At 43.4% G+C, this 27,938-nt stretch overlaps 1 protein-coding gene across 1 annotated transcript; it reads right to left on the reverse strand.

Moving 5' to 3' along the window:
- On the reverse strand, positions 1-27,537 carry ANKRD13C (ankyrin repeat domain 13C). The gene is made up of 13 exons (XM_054212183.1): positions 26,971-27,537; positions 20,773-20,814; positions 16,779-16,883; positions 15,635-15,720; positions 14,802-14,847; positions 13,567-13,633; positions 11,997-12,141; positions 11,102-11,233; positions 8,675-8,836; positions 7,846-7,925; positions 6,267-6,365; positions 5,524-5,624; positions 1-4,455 (listed from the first exon to the last, which is right to left on the reverse strand). The coding sequence occupies exons 1-13, from the start codon at positions 27,320-27,322 to the stop codon at positions 4,325-4,327; spliced, it is 1,548 nt and encodes a 515-aa protein (XP_054068158.1). The 5' UTR covers positions 27,323-27,537; the 3' UTR covers positions 1-4,324.
- Between the last annotated feature and the right edge of the window lie 401 nt (positions 27,538-27,938).

Below are 27,938 nucleotides of genomic sequence, written 5' to 3' on the forward strand. Positions count from 1 at the left end.
GCATGTTTTGGTCTTTATTCTAACAAATGATACAACCAAAAATTACCATTAGTGAAGGTAAGTTAAAAACATGGACCAGAGAACTAGTAAAATGCGAAAAAGTGACATTGTTTCGATGACAATTACAAATTGTAAGGAAAATAAACATGAAACTGCAGCATTACAGGAAATTTGTTAATACAGATTAAATAATGCAGTTATCCTCCCATGAATTACAAATCAAGAACAAATACATTTTAAAAAAAACAGACAGTTGCTGTGAATATCAACTTAACCAGGTGGGTTTCCAGCACAAATATATCCAGAGTTTTTTGTAACAAATCGTTTCCTTACATAAATCGAGAGTCGCAGTAAAGTGAGTACAGTGACTGCAACAGCAGCTCCTTGAAAGGAAAAAGAAAACACATTCCCTTTGCCACCAACTAAAGCAGTATTTTGGAAGACCAGTAAAACAGTTTGGTTAAGAAACAACCCTGGGAATTCTTTTGCAACGATTTCTTGTTTCAGTTTACCAAAATCAATGGCTGGTTTTTAGTACTTTTTTGTAAAAAAACCCCACGGCCATCAAGGAAAAAAATAATAATAAAGTGGTGAGACCAGAAAGAAACAGTGGCCAAACTGTGAGCCAGGGTGGCCTCTCCCGGCACTGAGGTTTTCCCCACCACAGCTGCACCTCCATGGCCACCACGGGGCCAACGAGCATCTTACCACCCGATTCTGACCCGACCCGCGCAGTTCTGACCCTTGGCCATCCCGAAGGGACGCCATCACCACCACCGGCAGTGCCCAGAACAGCATCCCCGGCCTGGACACTCCTCCAGCCCGTGGTGTCCCATGGCCACAGCAGTCCCTACGCGTGCGCGAGGCGAAGGACCAGCTCAAAGGACCAGCTCAAGGCCGCCCCGCTCCTGGTGCGCGGCAGCCACGGGACACCTCTGCAAAACCGCTGGGAGATGGGTTCCCTCCCCGGGGGACCAGACCTTCCCTCGACACCCGACACGCTCTTAAGAAGAGAAGGAGGGAAAACCCAAAATTAAGTTCTTCTTGGTCAATCCTGCTAGAAGAAATGTTTCCAGAAGGGATGCGGGGGGGAGATGGGGGGTGGTGAAGGAGAGCGGTGGCCCCAGAGCAGCCGCGGGCTCCCTCGGCGCCAGGAACGCTTCGCCCTCCTGCAGCGCACCCGGAGCGACCAACGCGCGCCTTGTGTCCGTACAACACACGACGAGTTCTGGTGGGTAAGACATTGATATCGGCGTGACACAGTCACTGCTGAAGAACGGCGCCAGCACAGCCGCGCTGCTGGGACCCCCAAGACACAATCCCTAATCCCGGCGTCCCTCTGGCTACCGCGGATCCCCGCAGCTCACAGCGCATCCACCGGGAAAGCGCGCCCAAGCGGCCCTGCATTTCGGAACTCATCCTTAGGAATGTTTCTGACAGAAAACACATCATCAAAAGCTGGAAAGAACCGTACCGAGAAAGGGCTCACCGAGCCGAGCCTCGCGAGGCTGCCACGGGAATCCACAGGAACCCGAGAACGGTCACCGGACCGGGGAGGACAAACTGGCCGGAGCCGAATCGTTCAGCTCCATCGCAGGAAGAGAAGCGGCAGCAGGGTACCTTCACCGTACGAATGTAAAAAGACTACCAAAGTCCACCAAATCTGTGTCCGCCCTTCTCTGCTGACACTCCAAATTAGAGCAAGCCTTAATATATAGCAACCCGCTATAAAAAGTTTCTGCAAATCTTAAAATGTATCAAAGTTAGTAGCTGTGTAGTCATGAAGGTTAAAAAACCCCACAAAATCTGCAGCCGGGGTCCGTGGGAACCACCCAAAACGGCTCCAGGACGTGCAGTGGCCTGAGCCAGGCGCCTCGTCTGCCACCAGAGGACACGGGCTGCTCTCCAGGCAGACACACAGAACCTCCCTTTTCTTCCGAGGCGACGCAAAAAGCTTTGTTCTTGGGTTTTTTTTTTAAATCTGGAATCCAGTCCCTGGCAGCGCCACACGGCCCAAAGCACCCGGCTCCAGCTGGGAACGCTCCCTCCCACGTTAGCACGCTCGGATGGTAATTTGGAAAAACCGAAAAGGCAAAATAATATGAAACACGTGGCTCTTTCCCTGTAATATTGAGAAAAAGGATTTCTGACATTCACCTTGTGCAGAGAGGCTCCCTGCGCTGGCCGGGATTGCCCAGCAGCTCCTGCCCCGGCCGAGCCACCCCGCAGCGCTGCACAGCCCCGGCCACCAGCAGCCACCCCGAAACCGGGGCTTGGCCCCGCTGATGTTCAGTCCCCACCTCCAGCACCCACAGGGCGATTCGGTGCCCGCCTACATTCATTCGGCCCCCGTCTCCCACGGTACCGATCTCAGCTGCTGCTGAGGAGCACGAGGTGGGCCCCCACTTACAGCACAGACGGAGAACGCTTCGGGAATTCATAATGACTTGAAAGAACAAGTTCTGTCATTCCTAGTGAAGGTTCAACATCTGCTACTGATACAGTACTTCAAAAGTAATTACAATTCCACATTTCCCTTTGCTTTCCCCACCCCCCCCCCATAGTTTTATTTTCCATTTGATTCTGAATTGCGAACTCCAGTGTATCAATCGCAGCCTGCACACTCAGCCTCACTCACCCGTCCCACTGCAGGTCTCCCGGGACGCTGGGAGAGGATCAGCCCCACTTTATCCGGACTTTGCTGACAGCGGTTCACCAGGACCCACTTCCAGCGCGGACACTGAGCTTCTCCAGAGCAGCCTCCCGGGGTTTACGCAGATTTCCAGAGGTTTTGCGAGAAGGTCTGCTTCGGACAGGTATTTCCCCGCCCTGTGGACGTGCCTGACGAGTCAGCTTTTATTGCCTTGTGCTGAGCCACCTCCATCCACCACCTGCAGGGTCAGTTCGGTTGGTTACCTTCACTAAGCATTGATGGTACTCTTCGTTACAAAGTTTGATACTTAACTCTAGTGATTTCCAGGAAAAAAGTTTTAACTACAGTGCACAAAGAATATAATTTTGAAAATATTTACATTTTTGTACAATTACACCACAGCACTTTAATCTAAATTTCTTAATACAAACAAATAGCACCATTAGCCTTTTGCACAAATTCTTCCTAACAGACCAAAAAGCTGGATTATTGTCAAATTAGGAGACTGGAACCACTTGGAGTGAGAATAAGCTGAAGAAGCGAGAGTGCCGAAACGCCGACCTATTCCAAATACTAAGAGGAAGGAAATTAATCTGGAAATATCCTAAGCATTTGCAAATAAAGCCTCCCAAGGTGAGCCCTATTCAATGTGCACTACAATTAAACTAACTTCAAGAAAAATTCTCCTATGTGAAGGGTTAATGCTTGAGCTTATTGTTCTAATCCCTTCGCATCCCATGTTTTCCAGTGGGTGAATACAAGATAACCTAGTCGATGCTCAACCATTATGGAGCAAGTCTCCTAAATGAATGCGACAAAAGAAGGAAAAAGTGACAATTTCTAGCTACTGAACCTCCGAGCAGGCTCATGGACACGGCAGGGATGCGGCAGGGACTGCCAGGCCAGTGGGATGGAGGGCAGGGAAGCGCAGAGCCAAGGAAAAGAGGATTAACGAGGGGCTCGGTGAGGAAACGAAGGGTCCGAGACACGGACAGCACCACCACGGACTGCACCCAGGCGCTGGAGGAGGTACCTTATTCCCTGCAGAGCGAACGCTGCTTCTGAAGTGTACTGCAGTATGAAAACGCAACTGTTTAATGGTTACCATTTGGTTCATTCCTCTACAGAAAACGCATTCCTTCTAATATACGTTCGACTAACATTCAAATTACGGAACTATACATAATGATACATAGTTTACAATTTATGAAAACAAAGCTTGAAAGAATATAATATGGTCATCTTAAGTATGGTGGGATGTTTTATAGGGCTAATATCCAGCTAAGACATTTCAACTTTTATGCTAATGGTCCAAGAGTGCTTTTTGTATCACCAAATGTAAAAAATTTAAAAACGAATGATAGTCCTCACAGCTGTTAAGTATTCTCAGGTCATCGAGGTGTCAGACTACCACGCTTGCAGTACTGGATGTATAAAAGTGTGAACGACACATCAGGAGACTTGCTGTAAATCAGGAACTAGATTAGATGCCCATTACAGTGAGTATCAGTACATCAGTCATTTGTCACATGTTCCCTTTTCTGCTGGATTATTAAGTTTATCCCTTCCTTTACGGCCCACTTTTCTATCTCTATCTGTGGGCTATGTGCATCCCTTGGCTTTCACTGTGGTACGCTGGTATCGTTATTCACCATGAACCTTCCAGTTTCGTTAAAGATCAGGAAAACGGCTGGGGTCCTCCTTGTAGTCATCAGGAATAGTGAAGATGGATTCATCAAACTCATCGTAACGGAACTCCTGGAACGTCACAGTGGCTGTGATGGTGGGAAATACAGGAATATCTAGAGAGGAAGCAAAACGGTACAATGAAGAGCAAAGCAAGAGAGGCTTACCAATAGTTACCTAAAGATTTGTAACTTCAGACTTGCTAAAGACGTAGAAGCTTGTTTGGTATTCTGCACATGGCGATTCAGAGCTCTTGAAGAAGGAGGTGGTTTAAAGAAAGTTATTTCAGAATATACTGAGATACCCTGAGCACGGAAACAATACCCAACTCAAGACACCAGTCAAAACCTGTCCATGTTATTAATTCAGTGGTTTTCCGTTCCTGATGCAGACTGATGACATGGAAACCAAGGAGTTGTGAACACACGGATTAACTTGTTAAAATAGAGAACATTGGCTTGAAGATGATACAAGACGACGTAGGCTTCGGCTGAGCAAATCTTTTTAATGTTTGCTTTAAATATAACCCTTTTCCATTTTGAATTGAGGCTGAACACTTAAGAGTTATGCTCAATAAAACTGGCTTGCCCATAGCTAACTTCAGGAGCTAAGCGAAAATTCAGTCCTCAATAACCAGAGCTGGGCAAACACGAGAGGAGGCAGGATGGAGTCTGTTCAGAGCTGTCTAGCTGAAACAGCCTACTGGCACGCAAAAAATCCTGTAACACTTAGAAAAGGCATTATGACTTTTTGGCAGTTTATATTATACCGCAAATAAATTGCTTTCTACATTTCCATTTGTTGAAGTGTAACAGTTCTCTATTTATTTGTAGGTGAAAAAATACATTGCCAGTAATCCTTGCAGAAAAAGAAATACAAAAATGCTACAAAATACTTAACTCACGACTGAGATCACCCTTTCCTGAAAGGACAATTCAGCATCTCTACGTTACTCGGAGCAAGACCCTAGCATTAGGAAAACGTAAATTAGAGCTCTCTTCCTGACCGGGACTATAGCCGCCTTTCAGCTGCAGATTTCCAACTATCGTTACTTCCACTAACTTATTTCTCCTGAGATCTACAGCAACACACTCTTAGCTAAGAGAGTTTATTTCCAAAACTCAGTTTTGCACATACTTCTGTTTGGAAATAGAAAGCCACAACAGGAGTTGTAGTCACCTTACCTAATTTTACAGGAAAGCCCGGTGGAAGCTTCATTTGAACAAATTCTCTAAGTTTGTTAAAGTGCTTGAAGGGTGCAATTACTTCTAAAACATTCAACAATCTGAAAAGGAAAACAGATTTCATTACAAATTCTTGCTTCACAAGCTTTCCCTCTAGAAAAGATAAAAATGACCAAAAGAGCAAGGTGATAAAAAAGGAGTTGAAAAATTACATCACGCTTAGATATCGATCTCCTTAGGGCTTCAGTATCGGCACCCTCACATTCAGTTCTTAGTGGTCCATATTGTATTACCGTAAGTGTACAAATAAACATCAAGATATTAATTTCTTGTCCTCGTTTTACATGAGAGACGAAAGCATATAGTAGCACACCCTCTTCCCCACGGGCATAAGGGACCTGACGTGGTTTTGTACTGGTTTAGAGGACATAACTTTTTACGGACAAAAACGTTTCAGAATTCTGTGGAATCAGGCACATTGTCATTGCGACAAGTTAATGATAAACCCGGCCAGACCTCTGCTCTTATCAAGCGAGATAAGCGCTTGGCTCTCCCAGTAACACGCACACCAGCACCGCGGTCTCTAACGTTAACAGCTTACGTGCTTAACGGCACGGCTTCTGTCATGGGGTTTAAACCCTCCAATTTCCGTATCTGAAGATACGATGAATTCTGCAGTTCATAACCACATTAAAACATTTCCTACACATAAGCTACATTCACGGCCAATAATTTTGACTTACGATTCAATTCCTAAGGGAAATTCCTGGCTCATAGCTATGGTGGCTTTAAAGGTCTTCTTGCTCTCTTTGCAGACCAGCTCTCTGCCCAGATGAGGAGCTCTGCAAGGGGGAGCGGAGAAAGACACAGTCAGCTTTTCTCTCACTGAAACCTTGGGTTTAAAGGAAGGAAGAAAGACTCAGGTTTGAAAACGTCAGTAAAGAATCTCTACAATAAAGCAAATACTTTAAAAGTTGTGCATAGTAAAGATGAGTCAGGAACCAGCCATGAGTTTTGCTAAACCAGGAGACAAGACAAAAACAGGGAAATGACTTCAGAAAAATCTTCAAATAATTCCTCGTGAGCATTATATTAATAAACACGATAGAAAGACATGACAACTACGCAGAAATATATACAGCTGATTTCAGATGTTAATAGTCTGCATGTGAACAAAGTGCCAAGTTGAACTGGAGAAAGGTTAATTTGCTTTCAGCCTAAAATATGAAACGATCTCGGAGAAAGCGGAAGAGTTACTCTGCTATCACTAGAAGGCAATGCTGGAAAACACAGGGCAGAAAGTTGTCTTATAGGAGAGGAACAGACAGGTAACACGTAAGGTAACAAATCTTTCCCTCTTTCGCCTTATATTAGCTAGAAAGCCCCATCTCCCATTAAACTCCCTCCAGTTAATCAGATTATTAACCAAAGCGAAATCCATACCTATTTCTGCCCCAATAGTAACAGCTGTTCAAGCATAACCTATTTATTCTCCTTGAATATTCACTTTAGCTCAAATAGATAAAAAATTAAATTAGTTTTAAAAAACCAAATGAAACCAAACCAGATCCATGTGCCTTTTTAGAAAGCCTGTACTGTAATATCGTCATATTCCCCAGTAAGATCTGACTCTAGGCCAGTCCAACGTCTTTAGGGAAAGGACAAAGGACTTTTATCACTGGTACTCATGGGACACACTTGGTACATTTTTTGGTCCTTCTACATTGAGGAGCTAGACAGCACGCAGCCCTAGGAAATACACTCAACTGCCTGCATCGCCTACGAATGAAACCAATGTAAATTAATTTAAATTATAGCTGTTTGGTACCTAGCTACGCACCTACAGGAAAGCGCCCTGCAAAGTACTAGGAGATGGGTATGTCCTTGTACTCCAGAAGTATGCATTTTTGTACGCTGCTACCAGAGTCTCATTAAATCATAAACTTTTATTTAAAACACGGTGAATTGGATTATTGATTACTATCATAAGTAAAGATAAATGAATTTGTCAGAAAATCTTTAAAAAAAGCGCCAGCTTAGACGTGCGTATTTTCAAAACGTTTAGATGTCAGCCATGGGTATGAGGTAGATGCCCAGCCAATATTTTTATCGCCAGCTGATGCAATACTACTATTTGTGTATACAGGTATCAGCTTCCCAGCCAGCCTACTGAGGAATGGTAAACATCCCGGACATCAAACTGTGTTCCTTTTCCCAGAAAGAAGCACCCAACAAACTAGAGAAACCCCCCCCAAAATCCCCGCAACCCCAAACGAATAATCTGAAGGTGTCTAAGGAAGTTAATAAAGCAAAACCACTTACTTTCCGTTCTCCGCAGATATGTACTCTTCCCATGTAATTGTGTTGGGCGATGGCGGAGTAAGCGACTGCCGTCTGACAGGCTGTTCAGAAAAACATGTTTATCTTTCCTCACATTCTCTTAGAATTTTGCCATTCAAAAGATACAACTGTACTTCAACTCTACGAAGAACAGCAATAAAGTCTGTCCAGTTTGGAGCTGATACTTCACTGGGCTTTTCCATCTCCTGCTCTTGCTCTCATAGTCTCCATTTAGGTATTTGGCCTCAAACTGCATTTTACATAGAAGTTGTCTGTTTTAATACATCGGTTAATCAGTTAATTCAAGCGTCTGAATGACAAGTAACAAAGCACAAGCTAATGCAGAAATAAATTAATCTTTTTTAAAAGGCTGTACGCGTGTTCCCAGATGATGTCTGGCTCGTTCTGAATAGCTCTTGATTTCATGGTGGTAATAACAGGCTTAGTCCATTATAATGACGCCAAAGGAAAACACGATTGAAAAGAAAACCAGAAAGGCATTCTACACAAGAGAGATTTGGTCTAAAGGAAGTTAAAGTGATTTGCCACAGCCAAACCCATAATCTTCTACTAAGAGACAAATTAAGACTGAAACATCCAGTATAATCACGGAAATTCCTCAATGTGTGCACTAATCAGGGTAATTCATTAACATATCACCATGATTATACTTGTAGGCCATGTTCATTATTTTGAAATTAAGACAATCAAAGTAGAATAAAAACATTATTTACAGATTTTGCTACATGGCTGGCGTTAAAGATTATTCTACGCAAAACTTCACATACTGTGAAAAAATACTTCAGTATACCTCAAAATTTTGTTCCATTAAGTTGCCACCTTTACTCAGGCTCTCCATGATAGCTTTATTTCGAAGAATATCCTCCTCACTGAGATGTTCTCTTCTTTTCCTTGACTCTAATACAAGTCCATTAACCAAGTAGAAATCTGCCAAGAAGTTTCCTACTCTTTCCTGCAGAAGGAATTGGACATTAATGACCCACAGAAGATAAAAATAACACATCTAAATTCTTGTACATCCAAATAATTGCACTTCAGTGCAGTAAGATACCTTCAGGATTGAAAGGTTATAGTTTACACAACCAATCACAAGAGCTATCAGTGGGCAATCCCAGTGAGGTATGTACAGCACGAACACAAGAACTCCATCAGAACAGATGTTTCGTATCGATGGAAACTTTAAGACAGAAAAGATTGTTTAAGAATTTAAGATTAGCCAAAGGAAATCTGACTAAAATCCCCTTCAGCACCAAGCTGTGCTAAAGGATGATTTACACACGTAGAATAAGGATTTGGTATTCTAAAGGAAAAAAGTTCTGAAACGCTAGCTCAGACGCAAACTTGAGATAACTGGCACTACATGAACAGATCCAGATAAAACCAAAGTCCTTCAGAGCTAGCCACTTCGTACTCAAAGAAGTTACGATGGTGGCTGTTTCCATTTTCGCAAAGCTGAAAACTTGCAGGTCAGTCAGACGGCTGACGCAGGAATGAACTCCTGAAGAATGACCCAGAGCGCTCCCATCTTCCCACATTCTCTGACACAGGAGCACAGAGAATCCTTACTGCACCCCCTGCAATGAATCAGCACAGGAGAGACACGGAGCTGCTGGAGCGGGGCCAGAGGAGGCCCCGGAGATGCTGGGAGGGCTGGAGCCCCTCTGCTGGGAGGACAGGCTGAGAGAGCTGGGGGGGTTCAGCCTGGAGAAGAGAAGGCTCCGGGGAGACCTTCCAGTCCCTGCCAGGCCCTAAAGGGGCTCCAGGAAAGCTGGGGAGGGACTCTGGAGCAGGGAGGGGAGCCATGGGACGAGGGGGAAGGGTTTTACACTGCAAGAGGGGAGATTTAGAGGAGATATTGTGAAGAAATTGTTTGCTGTGAGGGGGGTGAGCCCCTGGCCCAGGTTGCCCAGAGAAGCTGTGGCTGCCCCATCCCTGGAGGGGTTCAAGGCCAGGTTGGATGGGGCTTGGAGCAACCTGGGCTGGTGGGAAGTGTCCCTGCCCAGGGCAGGGGGTGCCACTGGGTGGCCTTTAAGGTCACTTCCAACCCAAACCAGCCTGTGATTCTATGCTATTTCTACAATAAAGTAGTTTTCAGTACAGTTGGTTCTCCCCCCTGCCCAATAGCTAGAGTTTGTTATCTTTCTTCCAGGCTACTTTTTCCTTATGAAGGCAGTCTATCATATGATTATCAATTTAAGATTAGCCAATTTAAGATTTAAGATTCAAGCAATTTAAGATTAGAACCTAATGAAGAACCTAATGAAGTTCAACAAAAGCAAGGGCAAGGTCCTCCAGCTGGGGAGGAAGAATGCTAAGCACCAGTATAGGTTAGGGGTGGACCTGCTGGGAAGCAGTTCTGAGAAGAAGGATCTGGGGGTCCTGGTAGACAGTAAATTACCCATGAGCCAACAATGTGCCCTTGTTGCCAAAAAGGCCAATGGCATCCTGGGCTGCATAGGGAAGAGCGTGGCCAGTAGGTCGAAGGAGGTCATTCTCCCCCCTCTACTCTGCACTGGTGAGGCCACAACTGGAATACTGCATCCAGTTTTGGGCTCCCCAGTTCAAAAGGGACAGGGAACTACTGGAGCGGGTCCAGCGTAGGGCAACTAAGATGATGGAGGGACTGGAGCATCTCCCTTACGAGGAAAGGCTGAGAGAGCTGGGACTCTTTAGGCTGGAGAAGAGAAGGCCGAGGGGAGACCTTATTACGGCATATAAGTATCTAAAGGGTGGGCTGAAGGAGGATGGTGCCAGACTCTTTTCAGTGGTTCCCAGTGACAGGATGAGGGGCAACGGGCACAAGCTGGAACATAGGAAGTTCCATTCAAATACACGGAAAAACTTCTTTACGGTGAGGGTGACAGAGCACTGGAACAGGCTGCCCAGGGAGGTTGTGGAGTCCCCTTCTCTGGAGATTTTCAAGACTCGCCTGGATGCAGCCCTGAGTGACGTGCTCTGGGCAATCCTGCTCTAGCAGGGGAGTTGGACTAGATGATCTCTAGAGGTCCCTTCCAACTCTGAAGTTTCTGTGATTCTGTGATATGTACTCTATGTGCTCACACTAGTGACAGCTGGGGGGAGTACGGGGAGACATTCTTCTTCTGTCCTGAACATCTTACTCTTTTTCTCCTTATTTCTTCCCAACCACATCATCAAAAGGCTGTCTGAACTATTTTGTCTCCAGTAATGCGGCTTGTGAAATTTTCTTTAGGCTTACTGTTTTGTCTTCTCGAAAAAGCCATCCCGTTTGGGCACGTGTGAAGGTAATTGATTTGGTTGATAATGTTGCTGAGTAAATATCACTGCTCATCAAAATGTCAACCTCTTCTTCTGTTTCCATCTCAGATTCCTAGCAGAAAAAATTCCCAAATACGGAAGAGAAATTAATAATAATGATTACTTCTTAAAAAAAAAAATTAAAAAAAATCAATAAACCTTTTCCTTTGGAACTTTTCCCAGAACTAGCATTTCCTGCATTTTGAAACTGTTCTATAGAAGCCCTGTCCAAATGGTTACTAAATAGTTTAATATTAAATATTAATGCAAATAAGGCATCCAAGCACGATTTATCCATCAGCTCAGCAGCGACAGCCTTTCCACAGGCAAAGATCCATATGCTTAAGTGATTGGTGGATAAAGCCATAACTAAAAAGTCGACTCAATACAAGGGGTCCAGTGAGTCATCCCCTTGCGTCGTTAACAACTACACTGGCCACAGAGTGAGTAAGCAGATGCAAAGCAGCGACAAGCAAGTTTGAAAACCCACCCGAGGACCCCTAAATTAAGCCCACTGCAAAGATTAAAAGTAGCATGCCTCATGACATAAAACATATTTATACATTTGCCTATTCAGAATGATAAAAGATCTTCCCAAAAGACTCACATTCTAGCTTTTTCCTCATTTAGAAGTCTGTATTCAAAAGCACTGCTTTTCATAACAAAATTTTATGTCACCTCTACAGCTTAAGTTATAACAGCTCAACAAAAAAGCCTTTGGTTTGCATTTCTCTGGAGCTTGTTTGGGTCTTTTTGAGAAGCACATTTAGTTAAATAAAATAAGTCAGACTTCTGATGTAAAGTAAACGCTCGAGGTACTTCACACAGATCCTTACCTCATGATGTATTCGCTGGTAAACTTTTTGTTCATTGTCTAAAACTACAAAAGATTCAGAGGGTGCGGCATCACCATTAAAAATGAAGCTTAAATCCCCTCGTTGGCACTTCATGTCGGTAAAGTCTATGAGAGTTGTGTCCAGCCTGGGAAAATATACCAATACTTTAGAAGAAGCTACCCATAAACACTCAACTACACCATGAAGTTCAGTTTGCAAGCAGAAGCTTTCTTTTTTTTTTTTTTTTTTTTTTTTTTTTTTTAAATCACAACCAAACACACTGAGGCCTAAGTTTTCATAGAATATTTCACAAGTGAAGCCTGGATGCAGAAAGAAAAAAAATTGCTATTAAAGAGTTTCACATCATAACATCTCTACCATTATAACTGCATTCCAAACTTCATAGGAAAAGGTAAAGTTTGCTTCAGAAAAATTTATGTCAAAGCTGCCAGCACAAGGAAGTGACAGAATTTATATAGCTAGTACATGAAACACATTGAGAAATACAACCACCCTATTCTACGAGAAGCAGCCACTGATTTGAGTATCAATATTAGGACATGACCCGAATTATGAAGAGAAGTAAGAAACAGACTGATCTTCTTTTTATTTGACTAATTTTAGTTGCTATTTCTATTTCTTCCCCTCACCAACACAAGAAATGCTTCTGCTGACCTGAATAACTCGGAGTTGGAGCCAAGGACAAAGACATCTCCAGCAATAGAATCACAGAATCGTTACAGTTGGAAGAGACCTTTAAGATCATCAAGTCCAACCGTTAGCCCAGCACTGCACATTTACTTCTTTAACAAAGAGTGTTAAAGAACCTGAATTTAGCGACTGCTCCAGCTCTAAGGGTGACTGCTTAACACTCCGCATAGATTGGCCTCAGAGTCAAGAAAGAATCCGCAGCTATCTCCACTCAGTGCCAGACTCGGACAAGCCGAGCACACAGAAATGAGAAGGGAACAAAAATAGTCTCAGACTCAGATTTGACCTAAAAAGTCAGTTGACACCTGCTAACAGCCTTCATAGAACAAAATTTTCTACAGATTGAATCTTCAGAATCATATTCTTGACTTTTTGTTTGTTTTAAACTTTGGAACCTAAAGAAAAAGACAGAAAAGACTGAGCTTGTGACTCTACTGAGTTTGTGAATTTGTTGCATTAAGCACTTCAAAAAGAGAAACTATACCACTCTTTTCACTACATAGACTGGAGCAGCAACATTTCTGCACAAACTACGGAAAGCTCATTTATTTGAAATTGCATTAAAAATACCAAATTCCTCTTTTTCAATAAATCATCGTCATGTCTGGTAGATAGCGCCTTATACAGCTTGAGTGCCTCTGCTTTGTATTTTAAGTGATTTGGGAGCGGAAGTTAAATTCAGATCAATAGAGAAAAAAGAGAGTCTGAAGCTCAGACCGGCCCTTGCCTCTAACACCCGTGTACAAACACGATGCCGTTCCACACCTTTGCAGGCTCCTCGGTGATTTCTTTCAGACCACGCTGGAGTCCAGCGTTTTCCCTAACGTGCAGATTAACACACTGTACAATCAGTACTTACCTGATATTTATACCTTGTTTGTGTATTTTACATGCATCAGAAGGCAGAATTCGGGAAAGTAAAGGCACTAAAGGTAGGAGAGAGAGTGCAATTAGGACATCGAGTGTATTTCTATTAAAACTATGCATCAGTTTGAATCTCAATGTATATTACTGCAAATACAGCATACCCATTTTCCACCAGAATCCCAATGCAAAGACAACTGACTAATACCAGGGCTGTTTCTATTCAATAAATGCAAAACTTCTTCGTAATTGTACTGACTACCTGCAGCATCAGGACAGTTTAGAATGTCCTCAGCCACAGCTAATTCATTTATAAATTCTAATGACTCATCTTCTAGCTGTTTGAAATTTTAATTCTATGATTTGATAGTTTACTTATACATTGTACCAACCGAAAGCCTAGCTACTTTTTATGCTGACTCTTCCATGAAAAGGCCACTCATCAAACGCACAGCACACAGTAGGCCACCTAGAAAAATGGGGTGTGTGTTCCAGATCTGTTCAAGTCTGATGGCAGCCTGGCTGCTCGTTCCTCCTCTGAACATTGGAAGAGGCGTATATCACAACAAATACATAGACTATGCCTGTATGAAAGTATATAAAATTACTAACTTAAAGTTCAACCAGTAACAGAAAGTATCACTTCCAATATTTTGACATGATTCAGGCATGTTGATCATTGCTAACACAGTTTTGCTAATTTATTTAGATTTTTCTTCTGCATATAAGAGGAGGTGGAAATTGAGAAAATGCTAAACCTTATTGAGTCACAAAAAGAAACACTAAAATGAAGCTGGGTTTGAAGAACCTACCACACAGTTGCACTTAACTGACAGTCACCGTTCAGAGTACAGCCCGAAATTCAGGAGATTAAATGCCCCAAGTCCAGTCACTCAACTAAAGCGTTCAAACCACTGATCTATAGTGACACCAATCGACCAGACAGAGACACTTTAACATTTCACTCTTCCAATAACCTTAAAGTAAACAACAGCTTGTTCCCCCCCATACTGTGTCACTGGATTATAGAAGAGAATTCAGCTCCTAAAATGAATAAGCAAAAATAATTCAGCAAAAAAGTTGGCTGTCCTTTCTCCATAACTTGCACCTCGAGAACTGGATTGTGAACATTCCAACACGCAAACCAGAAGAGAATTTAAGCTTGAGAGAACAAGCGTGCTGAAGGCTGATTATATTATCTCCCTATGAAAGGAACATGCAGTCGCTTACCCCAACTTTGAAAATCCCAGTGAAGCTCTAGATAGAAGTCACCTAGCTGAGATGAAAAGAAGAATAGATTAACAAGCTTTTTAGTCACAATGACAACTGTAAAATTTGCTGAAAGACAGGCAGAAGCTGTGTTTTGCCAAACAAAGGAAACTTTTTCTCTACTGTTAGTACATGAATTTATACTCAAACCCAATTTCTGCAAACTCATTCATATTTTACCATTTGACCAGTCAGGAGAAACTCACCCCACCCAAAGGGAAATAAACACCTGCGTTTTATAACCACAGTTTTAGCACATGAGCAGCAGTTTGAAACGGAGGAAAGGGCTTTCCTTCCTGGTTTCCCTAAGCTGAGGAATGTTTCACTGTGCTCGCGAAGAATCGGCTGCTGCGTGTAGATGGAGGAGAATTAAACCAAAAATCTCTTTCCTTATTAACCAAGAAAAGAAAGTGTCATTCATGACTGGTGACTAAACAAAACCAGTAAATTGTTCACTAAAACAAAGGATTTAAGAAAGCCTTAAGAATATAATGAAATAAATACAGATTAAAACTTTAACTTTTAGATTGCAAAGACGACTAGCAGGCTTATCTTACACAAACCTTTCTATTTAAATTTCTAGAAGTTGAGAAGAAAGTATTATCTTAAAAATACACTTAACTGTGACCCCTTAAAACAGACACTGTAAGCCAAGACTGCTATTAAGAGCAAAAGAGATTTGCAAAAGCAAGTGAAAAACTCTTTTACAGTTTGCCAGAGCGTCCATACTATGAACAGAAGCCGCTGCTTCCCAGCACAGGCTGGTTTTGTCAACACAACTGCCTTGAACTTACCTCTTTCAGGGCTTTTAATAATCGAGGTCGCTTTTCTTCAACACTTTCCCTGGACTGCTGTTTGAGCTTCCTTAGGAGTGCTGTAACTAAACAGAAATGAACTATAAGGTAAATGTATTCTATTTGTTTGTAATTACATGTTAGTACCATTACTTAACATCTTAAAGAAAAAAAACAATGCAAACGTAACATTTCATCAGACTTTGGAGAAATTCACTGCAAGTTTTAGTAATTATACATAGCCTACTCTGATCACAACAGGAAGAAAAGGCTCAATAATTATGTATAATATAAAGTACACAATCATGTCAAGAGGTCTTTTACATGTCTATTAGTAAACATGTGGGTACACGTGTATGTTACTGAACACAAGCTACAGATTGCATAATGTCTACTCCCGCTGCAAAAATTCTTTAGTACTGAGGAGGTGACGTGTAGGATGCTGTTAGTATATTACAAACTAGTGCATTAATATAGTAATGATAAATTAATATATTATCAGATTTTTATTTATATATAAATAATATATATGTTAATATATTAATAATAAATTAATATATTAACATATTTTTATTTTTAATATATGTGTGTGTATATATATATAGTGAGTTTTCTGCTATGGGACATGGTAATACCAGCTATTACTACCATCCAGTAGTGAATAGCAGTAGAGTAACTTTCCCACCAAAGAGATATTCCGTAGGCAATCACCGTATTTGCCTACTGACCTGCTGAGATGCAACAGAAAAGCAATTTACCATTGCCAATTGATATATCAAATATACATATGACCACATGGAGCAGCAATTCCAATTAGATGATCCCATGCAGCTAAAATCCACTCTGACCTTGTAACTCCAATTTTAAATACAGAATGCTAGTTTATAGCTTTTACAACCCCTTTAAGCAAAATCTTAACTCTATTTAGCATTATGTATCCTAATGCAATTCCTTTCTTAGCAAGGAAATGGACACATGTACAGCTTGTTGTATCATATTTAGATATAAAAAAGTTCAGCTGATTAAGATAAACTCTTCAGAGAGATAGAGTATTATAAAAAAAAAATCTAGCTTGAAAACCTTTTATGTTCCTGTTCTGAATGAGACCTCAATTTCTGATTAGTTAGCGAGCAGAGGTTCTTACTCATTTGTCTGTCTCCATAGCTGATGGCTTCTGCAAGAGGGCTCCATCCCTGAGCATTTTTCACCTTTACTGGAGCATTATGGGCTAAAAGCAAGTGGGCACATTCTGTAACAAAGGAGTAATAATTATTTACAGTAAACATCAAGGATATTGCAATATAGTTCATAATAAAGGAAACAATAAAGCAAAATTAGTTGATGATATATTAAACAGTTTATCAAAATACATATCTGGATTCTGACTCAAACTTTAAACAAACGAAAAACATTTATGTAAATACTTACAGCACTTCCCTGTTCAACATTAGCACTGAAAACATAATTGGAGATCAAACACCAATCACATAACCATTTCTGCTTCTTCTGTTTTGCTTTTTATAAAGCTGCACATCTGTATGTGCATATACACACACACAACTATGTAACAAATCTTTTTAAAGCATTACATCAGCTCTCTCTACTTCATGCACAACCCCACAGACCAAGAAACACTTCATGGTCTTCCACACGTGGAAGTTGTGCACGGTTTTCCCCCTCTCTACCTCAGCCCCCGTTGCCCAGAGGTGAGTGATGAACCGATTTGCTGGAAATGTGCATGGAGATACAGACTTCAGGCATCTCGAGAACATCACGTGTATGGGAGGCAGATGAAGCCGTGGCACCAACACATCTCTACGTGCTGCAGCATCTTGTGGTGAGATGGCATCTAAAGCGAGCAAACCAGCACACTCTGACCTAGGAAACTTCTGAATATGTGCATAACCGGCTGTACAGCAAGGAACAGGGGTTGTAGAACTAACATGGTGGTTATCTGGGGCACTGATAATAGAGCACACAACTCGCGGTCCTGCGCTCCATCAACAGAGAGGTACGCTTGCCATGCGCTACATTTTTCACCAAGAGCATCAGTCAGAGTGTGCGTCACTGCTGTCCCCGATGCTCGGCACGCACACGCTGTGCCGATAAAGCAACGCTAGCATCTCAAAGCCACACAAGTTCCTAGCCGAGTCACAGCTCAACTTGCGCTCCCTTCTCTGTCTACAGGTAAAAGGTGACGGTGGAATGACGAAGAGTCCTTAAAATTAATGAGAGAAGAAAGCTTTCAGCGTTTCCATGGTTTGAATGAGCTGTCCTCATTTGAAACGGTTCTTCGGTTTCCAACTACAGAAAGTTTCCTCTCCATATCTCATTAAAATCAACCTGACCCATCGCAGTAGCACACTGGAGCTGCAGGCTGAAGGAACGTCTCATTACGAATAGGATGGGCAGGCATGACGGACAGAGGAACTTCCTGAATTATTCTCCTGCTATAGGTGTTACAGGAAACCGCACTAGTCATTCCAGATGCAACAACCATGAGTCACTGGCAAGCACAGTGTTTGGAAAGGAAGAGATACTTCACTGGTGAATATACTATCTTTTCTGGTAAATAAACAAAAGCCCTGACTGCTTTGCCAGCAAACACAGAGAGGTATTTTTATGGTTGCTGAAATATAGTGCCTAACACAAGAACAACGCTGTACAGCGAGCAGGCAAATAAGCTCACATTTACCAGCCAGATTACATTTCCAGTTAAACAAACAGGATGTAAATGCACCCCGGGCTTCAGAAAAGACTGGCTGTAACGCTGCTATATCCAGCTGAACGGTCTGTACGCATCACCCCGGAAAGACAGAAAACTGACCTTTGATATGCACGAGACGGACTAACGAGGTAGGAAAGGACCTGGGGCTCTTGGTGGATCAACGACCAGGCAGGACTCAAAATCAAAAGAGTAAAACCGGGTATTGTGCTGGATGTCCTGCACAAATGGCCCTGCTTCAGGCAAGCTGGACAAAGGCTCACCACGAACATCCGAAAGGATTTAGGGCTTTACACACAGGGTGACGGACTATATGGAAAGAAGCCAAGAGGTGAACCGCAAACTGACATCGAAAACATGCACCAACAAGAAAAGGAGTAGAGGGAAGAAATGCCTCTCCTCTCCTCGCTATGCTATACATGAGGGTAACTCATATCCTGGGAATCTGTCAGTGCTGAACAGATTGCTTTTTATCCTGGAGCTGAAAGATAAAATAACCACACTTCACGAGAGACTCAGAATAAATGTTCAACCGTACTGAATTAAAGTTAGTAAATTCTTTTCTATCAGTTTTATTATAAGAAGCATCTTTGACCGAAGTCGTCTGTATTTATTAATGTGTTATGATACTGTCGTAGCTGTATGGAAAGTGTCCCTTCACAACAGCTAATCATTGTTTAAGCAAAACCACCCAAGCCCTTCTACATCCAACAGTGTAAAACTTGTAAATATTGACTAATGACTGTGACAAAGTAAAGCTTGAAACAAACACTGCAATAAGGCACAACTGGAGCCATGTACACAGCTGAGCACCGCTGCCTGAAAACACAGAGTATTTACAAAATGAAAATCTGTCTTAGAAAGAAAAACACCTTATTTAAGGCTGAGAAATTAAAGAAAGGCTTTTGCCTCTCTCTCGTTCTGGTGTTCCAAGCCTCTACTCTGGACCCTCACCGGCAAACAGCAGTTCTGATTAAACACCATTTTTTGCAAGTTGAAAAAAACCTCCTATCCATGAGTTCTAGCAGGCAGGCACTTGTAAAACATATTTGCTGCACCGCTATCTCTAAAAGTTGTTGCATATCTTCTTTTTCTTTTCTTCTTCGTCTTTTTTTTTTTTTTTTTTTTATTAATTTAAGAAGTCTCACAGGCTGGACCAATATTGGCAGACTCCAGCAAGCTCTGCTGCTTCCTCTTCTGTGTAAGCCACCTCTCTCCCTTCTTCCTTCAAAATTGCTTCCCCCTCTAACTCTCAATTATCTTAGATCACTTCACACGTATTACCAAAGCATCCTAAGACGAGTTATTGCATTTCCTGCGTTCCCCTCTCCAGATCTGCCAGGCGATTCAGCTACCAGCTCTCCCATGGAGCAGCACCACGCACCAGGCACCGCACTCACATGGCTGAATGGAACCAAGCCATTCGTGTTTCAGTAGTGAGAAAGAATTTTACTGTCGCAGAGACTGAACAATCAAGCTCCAGGTTTCTTCCTAGCCTTGAAACATGTCTACTTCTATACTTTCCATTTGAAGTAGAAATTTAAATCCTGTGCCTTGAAATTCTGCTGTAAAGAAACACCCAAAGGGTATCTGGAAAGAGGAGAGCCATCGTGAACCAAGAGGCTGCAGAGTCCTGGAGGCTGTCCGGCACCCCGCACTGGGCAGCCTGGACACCAAGTCAGAAATTCAAATCCAGCAAATGAGGGACTACACAAAAAGCAGGCAAGCAATTACATTTCCACAAACGGGAGTCATTTTATTCTAGAGGATGTTATTCTGATTCACTTCACTGGGAAAAAGCTACACAGGGTTGTTCAACATCACCTAGTGAGCAGTAACAAACACAGCGACACTAATAACCAGAAAAGGGTTGACAAAGAGGAAGGGTATTGTCACACAAACAGAAATTAATAACTCTTCTGTACCATGAATTAATTGCACATTAAAACAGAGATAAGTCCCCTGCCTACACATACGGAGTGTATTCCCTCCTTGCTCAGTCACTGCAGGGGAAGCAGGCATGCATATGCTTGCCTCCAGTGCTTCCAGTTGCTTCTCGGTCTTCTACAATATTCCAACTTTCCCAATTCCCTTCTAACTCTGCAAAAAGAGCGGAGCTGGGTCCACCCACCGTTCTTGTTCTAGGCTCATAAAGATTCCAACTGCTACAACTCCCTTCTGCCCTACCCCACTCACTACCTGGCTCCTTGATTTGGGCCCAGAGAACAGCTCTGATTTCCTCTCCAAGTTTTCTCTCCTGAATCTGCACGTACCTTCTTTCCAGAAAAACCTCAGCTTTGAACTAGCTTGAAACACAAGATCACATTCAGGAAAAATGAAAAATCTTGTTTTCCTCTTACCCCTAAATCTTCAGGATAATTTAAGAGCTAACAAAATTGATGGGTTTACCTACCTTTATGTCCCAACATCACAGCAAGATGTAGAGGAGTGTTTCCTAAAATAAGTAATAGAAATAAGAAGATATTAGCTTCAACGTAACAGAATCCATTGCAATTCCTTCAGGATTTTGCACATACGACTGAAATGTTACATGTTAAGAAACTTGAGCTACACGACCTAACAAAGGAACACACTAAAACACACCAGAGCAGTTATATTTATTTTAACAAATTTAATCCAAATGCTTGCTTAGAAAAATGTAACTGAAACACATTTCATGGGCCAAGAGGTTTTTTTTTCTAATGACATCCTGAAACCTACTCCCGCCAGAGAGGTCCAATTGTATCTTCAAGAGATAACCCAAACCTCTACACTTATCATGGTCTGAAAAGTCTGATAGTTTACAAAGAATGACATATCTAGGTTAAAAGCTACTCAAAGATATGATACTGATTAAAATTTTAAGACCCCACTTTATTAATTTAGTACAGAATTTTTACTAATACGGTGTTGGACAGATTGCAAAGTAACTGTAACTTCACCGCAAAAAAGCCTTTTGGTTTTTTTAAAGCCTTGTTTCCAAAGAAAGCTTCCGAGATTATTAGCAGATATTACAAACATGACTATTTTCCTGGCTATGCATATGACACATTTTGTACTTCTGTTCTTAAATAGGCACTATAAGGCACTGTAAGCTGTTTTTGTGGATTAATGCTGCTACCATAATTCTGATACATTTTATTTATGTAGCTTAAGGATGCAAAATTCTTCCATTTAACTGTATTGCTCTGTTCATATGTTTAAACATTTTCTTAGTGGAGTTAACGGAAAAATTGCTGGAAAACAAATTTATTTTGCAATTACAACAAACGCACTTGATTTTTAGGGTTATTTTACAGTATCGTGTTAGCAGTAAGTACTTGCTACATGCACAGGATGATGTCCTGTACATCTAAAAGATGCAATGCAAAACACTGAGAGGCTGCTGTACAGCGTGATTGCCGGCATGCTACCGTATCCTGCAATCTCCGATCAAGATAGGCGAGCAGTCAAAGGCAGAGTTCCTAAGTGGTTCTGAATGAGCCATTCGACGTGGAGTACAAATTATTCTTGCGGGTCACTAGCAACATCACAGACAGCAACATCCTAGTTCATTATGCACACTCTAAGCTAACCTCACATTTTCTATTAATAGATTCTTGTAACATCTGTGAGCCAAAACATAATTTAGAGTAATGGATGCAGCCATTCTTTGTTAAGTGACTGAAATAACAATGTTACTGCGGAACAAACTTGAGAAAGAGCCAAACCATTTACCCAGAAAATTCAAATTATACAAGCCAGGGGTAAACATCTTCCTCACCTTATCAAGCACCTCAGTGGGATATATAGATAAAAATAGCTCCACACTAAGTTTTCTCTTAATTAATAAACCTTAAATTTAAAAAAAAAACACCCCACCTTTCAAACGGTGAGTAACACAGAGCCAGACAGCTCCAGCAGCTACGCCAGCTTGCTATAATGGCAAGAAACAACAAAACGAAAGATGACCAGGCCCCTGACAGCTTTCCTGAGAACTCCGTTGGATTTCATTCAGCCAAAAAGCAGAAAGAGCAGTTGTGCGATAAGACGCATCATTTCCAAACTCCCCTGGACCAGGTTCCGAGCAGCCTGATCTCACTCTGGTGTTATCTCTGCTTTGAGCAGGAGGTCAGACTAGATCCCCTTCAGAGAGCTCTTCCAGCACAGACTTTTCTTTGACTCTATGATTGTCTTCACACCAAAAAGCATGCAATTCAAAAATTAGAGAGGAAACCTGGACACAGCAGACAAGGGGGAGAGGAAGAGGAGCACGCAGAAAAACTGAGTACAATAAGCAATAAAGCACAGAAACTAGAATCTATCAATTCCAGAAGAAAAAAAAAATAATTAAAAAGTATTTATGAGGAAGCTGAAAAAAGGTAACAACCTCCTGCTTGCTGGTCTTTAGCCAGCAAGTCCCTGGCAAGGAGTCTAAGGAAGGTTTAACAAATATCAGGAAGATGAAATAAGAGGTTAGCCACTGTACTAACAGGAGAGGAGCCACACTAACAGGTAATCCAGGAAAGCACCTTTAGGAAAGGGGGTAAGGAGGAGAGGCAAGGCAAACACATAGAAGAGGGACATTACGAGAGTTAGAAAGAAAGACTGTAGTTCCTATCCCTCTGGACTACCTGGCCAGTCAGGCCTTTTTCTCACTGTCCCTGATAAACTCCTCTCCAGACAACTCTTAACTTGGACCAGCAAGCATGGACACAGCAGCACACAGCTCCTCTGGAAAGCTGGAGCGTGGGGACAGGACTGGGGATGGAGTGGTCTAACAGCAGGCACACAGCACACTAAGCCCTGTAAGCACCACAGTAATCTCACATATGTTTTTATTCCATCAAAATTCCGATGCTGCTCTACAAAAGTACCTCCCTGACCTCCTCCCCAAAGGAAAGCAGTCCCAGCAAGAGCCGAGACACAACCCTAGCTTTGGCACATCCAAAAATCAAACCTGCAACAGCATTTTACAAACTTCCATCACTAATCATCTGTCTTAAGATCTGATAAATCTGGCGGGTCTTGATGCTCTTTGGGCCAAACAAAATGGGGTTTATCAGTAGCAAATTTAACTCCTGACTTATCAAAATAAGCCATCCAAACTGTGTAAGGCCCTATGTCACAAAACGAAGGAATTATGGTGAGGAATCACTGGGCTCGTAGAATGCCTCATGCAATCCTCAGGTTCTTCCCCCCAGCAGGAGAAAGGGAAGAGCTGTTCAAGCAGAAAGACTCTGCTTTTGTCTAGTCGTAGTCTTTAAGCAGAGGTAAGCTTTCGCTCTGCCCACAAAAACTGAGGGAAGACAAATGTCTTGAAAAAGACAAGACCAGTGCTGTCACGGTCTCCCATCTAGCAACAACTGCCAACCATGCGTACCGAGTAGCAGCGGCAGCACTTATCAGGGGCTGAAGCCGGCAGCAGCCAAAGGTTTTCCACACGCTGCAGCTCAGAAACCTGGCTGTCACTATGGGACAAGCTAACTTCTGCTCCTTTGGGAGAGGCAGGATCTGAAAATGTAAACCCAACCCCAGCAGCTGCTGCCGAAACAGAGCCACACTATTACGCTCTTACTAGTGTTTGGATGATAAAAGTCACAGACCGATAAATTAATTAGTACCAGTATTTACAGGACTCAAAAGGAACCACTCCGCTGGAATTCTATCGCACTGCAACCTCAAGTTCCACCGATCCTAAAATACAAACCATGCTTAGTTGCTTCACCAAGGCAAGAACAGCTGCGGCTCCTCTGGAACGTTTACTATCCAGAGCACACAGAATAATTCCAGGTAAAAATCAGCCTGATGAAAAAAAAATGGTGAACTCCAGCACTAATGAATTTTTCCTAGCCAGTGCACAGTGCAACTAAGCATTTCTGCCAGGACAGGCAGGAGGGCGGGAGAGGGCAGTTTCACTTCTTCCAGTTGCACAGACGGTTCTAACAGCTTGAGGTTTTCAATGAACCACAGCACAAGCCACAACCGTAAGCATTAGATTCCATGAAAACAAGTAGCCTTACACAAGACAGCTGCTGGAGAGACAGAGAAGGGTGTAAATATACAACTATGTCATTTACCTATGGAAGAGAGCTGTAAGAAAGAGGGCACTGTAAATAATTAAGTGGCTCACGTGGAAGTGTAGTTTTGATGACCTCCATGCAATTTAATCATAATGATAATGTGTTTGATATCATCACTTCTAGACACTGACTAGAACATGAACGGGCACATTCTTGAACAGCTGCAATCAAATTCATTCTCTTTTGGCAACAGCTTGATTCACCATATAAACAAATCTCACCTTTGCCTTCCATCTAAAGGCAACTTCATGACTATCTATAGCTTTGAGAAATGAGCACATACACTGCCCTCCCCAAATCACACACCTACAGGCTCTTATTCCAAGAAAGAAGCAATACAAGAGACCTGAAGTCCCACACATGCACATCCAGGGCATAAAATGCACATAAAATAAAGTATTTGTCCGCAGGCACGTGCATGTGTAGCTTTTAACCTTTCATTAAGGAACCTGGCACATGTACAGGAAAGCTGACCCTGTTTTCCAAGAGTAATCCAGCAATAAGATTTATTTGTCTATTCCAGAACGTAACGTGTTTTTATTCTGAATATATGTTTAAGCTCTTAAGTGCACATTATAGTAAAAATAAAAGTAATCTAATAGGTATACATACAAGCTTCCCCCAAGAAACTGATCGGTTTTGGAATAACGATACTGGCCTTCCAATGGGTTGTTTTTTCTGGTTAATTTAGAGAGCGCAGCAGGGTGCACTCAATTTACAGACACAGCTAGTGCTTGTTTTATCAGAACACCAGGAGTTTAACATTCTACAAGACCTGGCTTTTCTGCACTTAACCGCATGCTAAAAATGGGACTGAAATATAAACAATAACTGTTCCTAGAAGTTCTTTCTCCCCTCTGTCACTTCCTTATCATGTACTAGGATTCTTCTGGCTTATTTCTGAGTATAATTGGGAGCTGAAGTTCTCTACCCCAAACAACTCACAATTCAAATATGTAAACAAGTGACAGATGGATTCAGGCAGAAAGAAAACAATAACAAGGAAATATTAGTCAGGCCTTTGGTATGTCAAGACATTGAGGGTTTCGTTGTTGGGTTGGTTTTTTTTAATCTTTTGGGGGAAGATAATGAGAAAAATCCCCTAAAGCTTTTCTACTTCCTACAGCATTGAGAAAGCAAAAAGACGTGCATTTTAAATTTTTATGTATATATATATACACATTAACATGCAGGTGTATATATATATATATTAAAAAAAGGGCGGTATCAATGTTTGTGATACACATCGAAGAGGATAGTGCAGCAAAGAGGGATCAGGAAGGGCTCTCAAAGTAAAGGTATCAAAGCTTATGATGATGAGTTATTTGATGAGGAACTGGAGGAGGTGTAGGGGAGAAGTCGGCAGAAGGAATACACTGAGTGAGAAAATTTCTTCCCGAGTCTGTTGCTTTCATTCTACCAGTATTTGCTGCAACCTTTGGAATGAAGATAGCTGGATAAATATATCTGTAGCTATATTTATAACAACATACTTAGAAAAATGTTACGACAGTTGTAAGGAATACTCCTCCCCATCTTGACTGAGAAAACTGAGCTGTATATTACTCCACATACATTGGTTTGTATTTTAGAGTGCCTAATGTTACCATGGACGTGACTTTAATTTCCAATTACATTATTCTTCCCATCGTACCAATCCCAAAGATTGCTCTACCTTAATGTTCCTTTTTATTTTACATAACACAATTAAGTAAAACAAAGGGAACATTTATCTCTTAATCAGAAAAAGAAGGTAACTGTACCCTTTAATCACAACTTCTCCAGATCCCACATATGGTATAACTTAGCATTCTCCAACAGAAAGGCATCATGTTACTCTTGAAAGAGGTAGGAAACCCAGAGATGAAAACTAACCATGAAACTAACGATGACTTGACAGACCGATTTGTTTTTTAGCAGTGTAAAATATTCCCCAAATTAAATATATATTATTTTAAAGCGTCCTACAAGACTTTAAATGTGTATGCATTATAGAGTAGCAGGAGGCTCGTAATTCTACCTCTGCTGCTGCCACTTCTGTGCCCAGAGCAGGCCCCTTCTGTGCCCAGGCTTGCAGAGGAGCAGAGCAAGATGTTGGCTCTTTCGAACCACAGAACTAAAGCATTTAGAGAAACAAAATGTTCTGGGTTTGTTTTTAAGCCTGGGGGAAAATCAAAGATAGTTCCACCAAGAGCCAAAGGAACCCACTCCTGAGCTTCTCCCCTCTGAAAGCAGACAGGTGACAGTTCAGGCATTTTAAAATAATTTTTTCTTTTTTTTTAAAATGAGGTAGATTTGGGGGCATGAAGCAGCCCCGGTAAGAGGCAGCTCTCCCAGCACCACGTCGTTCCAAAAGCCGGCACCGTCCTCACTCACAGCACCAAAACCCCCAGGACTTCTCCAGGCGCCCCCCTGCAGACCCCATCCCGCCCCCGGGACGCCGGCGGCGGCTCCTCAGGCCGGGCCGGGGCGGGCGGAGAGGCCGCGGCCCCCGAGCGGCCCCTTCCCCACGGCGCGGCGGCCGCCCGCCGCCCCCCCGGGCCGCTCACCGTGGCTGTCCTTCTGGCCGATGCCCTGGGTGCGGATGAGGGCCGAGAGCCGCCTCACGTCCCCCTTGAAGACGCACTCATGGACGGGGAACTGCGCCGGGCACTTGTCGGGCTCGGCGGGCGGGCCCGTCCCGCCGCCCGCCGGCCCCCCCTTCAGCGGCAGCCGGTGGTGGTGGTTGCTGAAGATGCGGTGGCCCCCGGCCCGCCCGCCCTTGCCGCTGCTCCCGCGCCCCCCGGTGAAGATGCCTCCGGGCGCGGCGGCCGCCTCCTCCTCGCCGGGCGCCAGCAGGTCCCCGTCCTCCTTGCTGGGCTTGTGGTCCCTGCGCAGCGAGCGCAGCTTCTCTCCGGTCATCGCCAGCGGCGGCCCCGCGCCCGGCGGGGCCCCGCCGGGAAGGCTCGCCGCAGCCGGAGGGTGGACGCTCTCAGTCCCGTCCCGCCGGCATCCCCCGCCACGAAGCGCCCGCCCGCCCGCGGGGCCCCGCTCAACGGCCCGGCGCCGCAGCCATCTTGGCCGGAGCTCCCGCGAGAGGCGCGGCGCCAGCCGAGACTTCCCCGCGCACCGCGAGACTGACGTGAGGCGGCGGCGGCGGAACGGAGCCCGCGGCGGAGCGGGACCGGGCCAGGACCGCCCCGCACCGCCCCCGACCGCCCCGCACCGCCCCTCCCTCGGCCCGGCGGGCTCCCTCAGGGCACGGGGCTCGCAGCGGGCCGGGGCAGGAGCACCGCGGGCGGCCCTTGGGCCTTTGGGTGAGGGCTGGGGTGATTCCTTTTGTCCTGGTTTGGGCGACACAGGACTGATTTCTCTTTCAGTAATTTTACTTTTCAGTAAGGTCTCTTCCAATGCTGGGGAAAACCGCACTTTTAGCAGACTCCAGTGTCGGAATTTGTGCCAGTGTTTCCTTTACAGCCGGCTCTGGGGTGCGGGTTTCAAGGTCTCAGTGTTTCCAGCTCCCCAGGTGCGGGGACGA

This window comes from Rissa tridactyla, chromosome 8, assembly GCF_028500815.1.
Source record: "Rissa tridactyla isolate bRisTri1 chromosome 8, bRisTri1.patW.cur.20221130, whole genome shotgun sequence".
Lineage (NCBI taxonomy): Eukaryota > Metazoa > Chordata > Aves > Charadriiformes > Laridae > Rissa > Rissa tridactyla.

Excerpts from the sequence above, each read along its gene's own strand:
- ANKRD13C (XM_054212183.1), bottom strand. The coding sequence starts at position 27,322 with ATGACCGGAGAGAAGCTGCGCTCGCTGCGCAGGGACCACAAGCCCAGC. Across the intron at positions 6,366-7,845 it reads ATATCTGCGGAGAACGGAAA|AGCTCCTCATCTGGGCAGAG; the intron begins GTAAGTGGTTTT and ends TCCCCCTTGCAG. Across the intron at positions 4,456-5,523 it reads GGGCTTTCCTGTAAAATTAG|ATATTCCTGTATTTCCCACC; the intron begins GTAAGGTGACTA and ends CTTCCTCTCTAG.